Below are 5,421 nucleotides of genomic sequence, written 5' to 3'. Positions count from 1 at the left end.
CTATTTCTTTCTCTGGACAGACTCTCTCCTTAAGAGTTCTTCCCATGAAAAGGACCGGTTTCCCTGCCTCTGTCAGAGTGAACTGAATAGATTAAGTACTAATATCAAAGTCAACGTGTCTTTGTTTTTAGGGAAGAATAACCATTAAATTAGCTGCAAGGTAAACAACTGGCACAAAGAGCAGCTTATTCAACTTGTTTGGCTTGAGGTAGCAGTTCTACAACCACACCTATTTCCTTCTCTGTGGGAGGAACCTCTAGTGTGTCCTTTGAAATGCAACATCTTTTCCAAGCATTCTTGCTGGCTGCCTTTGCACTCAGTGGAAACCAAACCTCACTGGAAACCAAGGCTTAAATACTATCTGGCACATCCAATCGCAGGACTATGGAGAGGGAGGGAGGGAGAGAGAGAGAGAGACAAAGACTGAGTGAAACAGATTTTAACACTTAGTTGGCACGGGTCTTGTGTAGTTGGCACCAGTGTTTCTGTGAAGGGGAAGGAGTTTGGAGCAAGAGCCTGGGAGAGAAACAGCGTGAGCTGAGCTCAGACGCTGGGAGGACAGAGATTAGCCTTCAGGCACAGAACTTCTCTTTTTCATTCTGCAGCTTTAAGCTATTTATTTAGGTTGGTTGGTTAGTAGTGGTTGGCTAGAGAATAGTTATTTGTAGAGCATTCATCAGGTGTGTCCAAAGTCTGAGAAATGTTCTAGGTTAGCATCATTTATATCTCGAGAGAAGAAAAGAAGGCAAACCAGACGAAGGGGGCACACACACAAGGCCTTTTTATGGTGCAAGGCTGCAGGATTCTTCCAAACCTTAACATCGCTTTATGATGGCAGATTGTCTGATAGAAGATTCCGATTACTATCCTGGAAAAGATGACCTGGACTGGGGATACGAGGAGGGTAAGAACATTGTCATTATCTCCTGTATATGATATTGTATTTCAAACTCTAGACCTGTTTTCTATTCCTACACAAAGTGAGGTTACATCTGTTAGTGCACTGTTTGTGTGGACTGTTATACTGTAGTGCTTTTGAACATGAAGCCACTCACAGACTTCTGGACTATTGTTTGTTACTTGACACAGACTGCTCTGTTTTGAATCTTTGGGTTTTTGTGGACTTCTTCTGTATGAATATGAATATGAACATGAGTAGTACGTTGCAAGTTTCTCCTCATCTTAGTAATACATAAATGAATGTTGGCTGGATGTGCACAGCTTAATTGTCCTTAATGTGAGAATCATGCAGATACGGTCACTAAGACACTAAGATTAGTCCTTCATGGAGAGAGAAGGTAGAAGAACAGATCAGATAACAGTGGGGAGATCAGGGATTGGATGATAGGTAGCCCAATGAAAACAGATCAGATAACAGTGGGGAGATCAGGGATTGGATGATAGGTAGCCCAATGAAAACAGATCAGATAACAGTGGGGAGATCAGGGATTGGATGATAGGTAGCCCAATGAAAACAGATCAGATAACAGTGGGGAGATCAGGGATTGGATGATAGGTAGCCCAATGAAAATAGATCAGATAACAGAGGGGAGATCAGGGATTGGATGATAGGTAGCCCAATGAAAACAGATCAGATAACAGTGGGGAGATCAGGGATTGGATGATAGGTAGCCCAATGAAAACAGATCAGATAACAGTGGGGAGATCAGGGATTGGATGATAGGTAGCCCAATGTAATGTGATCCTGCATGGTCCATCGCAGGCCAATTGATTCTGTGAGTTTGGCTTCACCTCCTATCGCTTGGTGAATAGAAAGGGGACATTTTCTCGCCATGATTACTACTTGTACTGCTACTCTCTGTATTCAGAGATCAGCAGGGTCATTGGTAGACAAAAGTACTGGTCTAAATAAAGGGTGTTGGAGAGTCAAAGGAAGAGAAGGAAAGGAGATTTGCAGGAGGGAGGTAGAAGGAAGGAAAGGAGAAATCTAGGGGAGGGAAAATAGCAGAGTCCATATGAGCAGTGAGTGTTCTTCCTGCTGGGCCTCTACTAATGACACCAGACCAGCACACCAGCAGACCTCATGTAGTCTCTCTAATGACACCAGACCAGCACACCAGCGGACCTCATGTCGTCTCACTAATGACACCAGACCAGCACACCAGCGGACGTCATGTCGTCTCTCTCCTCGTGAAAAACATCAAGAGGAGCACAGGGTTCAAACACAAGCCACCGCACCGCACCGCTCGCTCTACTGGGAGGTGGAACATCTGCACGGATAGTTTTAATATTAAAGATGGGATCTTTTCTTTATGGGGAGAAAGAAGCTTCCCTATAGCTGACAGAATAGGAATGGAGAGAAACTCCAAAATAACGGGGCTGATTCTTCCTCCAGGTGTGGAGTGGGGGCTGCTGTTCCCCGAGGCCAACGGTGAGTACCAGTCCCCTATAAATCTCAACTCGCGCGAGGCACGCTATGAGCCCCGGCTGCTGGAGGTGGGCCTCACACCAAACTATGTGGTGTGCCGAGACTGTGAGGTCATCAATGATGGACACACCTCCAGGATAATGCTGAAATCCAAATCAGGTACAAATGGCACACACACATTCATATGAGGGGTTTGCACAAAAATGTCTGTATATATTGTTTCAGTTCAGTAAAATCCTTCAAAGGAACTGCCTCAAGATGGTTTGTAAGTTGGCATTTTGAAAAGGTTACAAATAATTGTTATCTCCTGTAAAAAACAACAACAAGATGTTCAGGAAACACATGAAGGTCTGTGAGAGCGACTCCCCAGAGGAACATGCAGGGAGGTTGTCATTCTCTTGTGCTCATCATTCTCTTCCTATCTTGTGCCCTTGGGATCGCTGACACAGTGGTGACAGGGGGGCCTCTTCCAAGTGACCATGAGTACGAGCTGCACGAGGTGCGGTTCCACTGGGGCAAAGAGAATCAGCGAGGCTCAGAGCACACCGTCAACTTCAAGGCCTTTCCTATGGAGGTCAGTGTTACCTTAGGACACTGGGAGGGGTGCCGGTCAAGGAGCCTGGGCTATTTTCGACATGTAAATAAACTCAGGAAACTGTTTAGCCAAAGAGCTATTTTGCATCATATTTCTTTCTCTTTTTTTTAAGTTGTAGCAGAAACTTTTGTCCAAAGCGACTTACAAAACAGATAAAAAAAGAGAAATTTAGGAGAAAAGTAATTAGGATAATGAAAATAATCTGTCATATTCCCGATCCCATTCCCAATCTCTCCAGCTCATTTCCTGTCTGTCGTCACTGTCCTGTCAGATTAAAGGCCAAAAGTCAAAAAAGAAACGCTATTAAGTGTCAACTTAAAGTAAGACAACCAATTATTAACAAAAACAGTAATAACAGTAATAATAATAATACCAAATTGACAAATTGACTCAAACAGTTGAGTATCATCCACATAACAGTGGTAGGAGAACCCATGGGAATGTATGAATTGAATTTAATAGAAGTGGTTCTACTACACACAATGTGTTTATCATACACATAGGACCATTTCTTTAGGATCAAATTAGATTTAGTTTTTCCATACACAAAATGTATATGGGCTAATAATAATCAGATCTTAAAATAATCATCAGATCTTAAGGATATGAGAGATGAGTTTTCTCTGGTGTTGACTGAGTCTCAGCCAGTGTTTCAAAACCTTCAAAGAACATACCTGTCCTTTGCACCTGCTACGCAACACAGACCTTCCCCTGTCCTCTGCAGACACCCAGGACAAATAAGTAGCTCTTATCTGCCAAATGTTAGTTGTCATGGTAGGGAGGGCTTGGATTTTTTTTTTTTTTTTTGTCAGTGACGATTAACCATGAATAAAAACAATCTGCACCTGTGCAACCGAGACATCCAATGTTTGCTAATCAAACAGAATGGCTCTTTTATACCCACTGAGATGCAGTCCATAAACAGCCCTCTCAGGCCAAAATCCACTGAATGCTCAAACAACACTGGATGTCCTGGGTGGATGGGGCATCTTCCTCCTTTCAAAGGACAATTAATGATTGAAATAGGCAGTGTTGTCTTTCAGAAAACAAATCAGGAAGAGACTCCTAGAAAGTAGTTTTCACATGGAATACATTTTATTTTTCATAATGTCCCCCCTTTTCAATCGAATAGTTTGAAACCACGTCATTTTTTGTCTGCCTATTACAATCTAAAAAATGAGACTTTCCCAAGATGGGAAAATGGGCCCTAATTGAATAGTCGAGCAACGCAGGTTTTAGGAGCCTAATTTCATTGACGGGCTACGGGCAACGAGCAAAGTCTGCTATGGATGAACTAAAGCTAATTTAATAACTTGGCAAATCATTTTCTTTATTTAATACCATGAGCAAGATGTTAACCTCAGACTGGGTGGTTCCCACTCTAGTGGATGTTTTATTTGTTTAGTTTGGATGAGTTATGTTTAGTTATGGTTGGCTAACATGGTGCATGCAGATTTGAGCTAGGATAGCAAGGGTGGCAGGGTACACACCAGTGCCCAACTGGCTGGTGACAGTGGCAACACGCGTGGCATGATGTGCCCGGGAGACAGAAGGCACCCGGGATGCTCCATGCTTTGGATTTAGAGATCTTTGGTTTTACCCATGATGATGGATGACAAAAGGGTTTGACCTGTGTGTTACCTCATATTTATACCCCAGTGAAACAGGACATGGTCATAGACAACAATTAAGTTTTCCTCAAGGGTGTCAATAACTTAGTATGTTTTTGATGAAATGCAAGTTTCATACAAATTAAATAGTTAAAGTTAAATGAAATTACAGAACTTGACCAAAATATTATTTTACAACTCACCAACATGCTAAGGGACACAAAAGTGTGGTAATGTTCCACACCTGTCATTGCCATGCCAGCATATCTTTATCCTTTTGGTTAAGGTTTTAGGAGTTTTGAAAAATCCTTAAATGTTTTGGCCCAGATAGAGTGTAATTGTGATATTGTGAATTGTGATGAAAATGATTTCAACTCGGTGCCTTTGGCAGTCCATTCATTTGTTCTTCATTTGTGACCAGTCCAAAGCCAAACAAACACGGTCAATTGATATGAAAGCATAATATAAGTAAAATAAGTGATAAGTAAAAAATAAGTTAAAAAAAAATAGATGCTACTAACTACCTTGCATGCAAATATCCAAATCGAATTGACATTTTGAAGAATGCATCACAATCAGGAATTCAACCGAGTCACAGTATCAATGATGGCTCCATTACAAAGTCTACTGTATTTCTTACAGTTCAATGTTGCTAGAAAGTTTCTCACAGAAATGTTTCTAGTAGCACTGTTTTAAGTAATAGTAACTAGCCACTGTAACTAGTCTCTTCTCCCAGATATGCCAAGCTTCCACACTCCTCAAGTAGTAGAACTGGGTCAGCCCCTCAAGAACACTGGGCCAACGAGAGTGTACAATGGAATACTCCA

The 5,421-nt window shown here is 41.9% G+C and overlaps 1 protein-coding gene across 1 annotated transcript in view; it reads left to right on the top strand.

The window, feature by feature from the left end:
- The first annotated feature begins 272 nt into the window (after positions 1 to 272).
- The window catches only part of ca8 (carbonic anhydrase VIII), a 14,042-nt gene continuing 8,893 nt past the window's right edge, over positions 273 to 5,421 (top strand). The window contains exons 1-3 of the mRNA XM_012820265.3: positions 273 to 904; positions 2,357 to 2,548; positions 2,839 to 2,963. Of these exons, the coding sequence (XP_012675719.2) occupies positions 829 to 904; positions 2,357 to 2,548; positions 2,839 to 2,963 (393 nt within the window). The 5' untranslated portion in view covers positions 273 to 828. The remainder of the gene's footprint in view (positions 905 to 2,356; positions 2,549 to 2,838; positions 2,964 to 5,421) is intronic.

Source organism: Clupea harengus, chromosome 22, assembly GCF_900700415.2.
Source record: "Clupea harengus chromosome 22, Ch_v2.0.2, whole genome shotgun sequence".
Classification (NCBI taxonomy): Eukaryota; Metazoa; Chordata; class Actinopteri; order Clupeiformes; family Clupeidae; genus Clupea; species Clupea harengus.
This window is presented reverse-complemented; position numbering and strand designations above follow the sequence as displayed.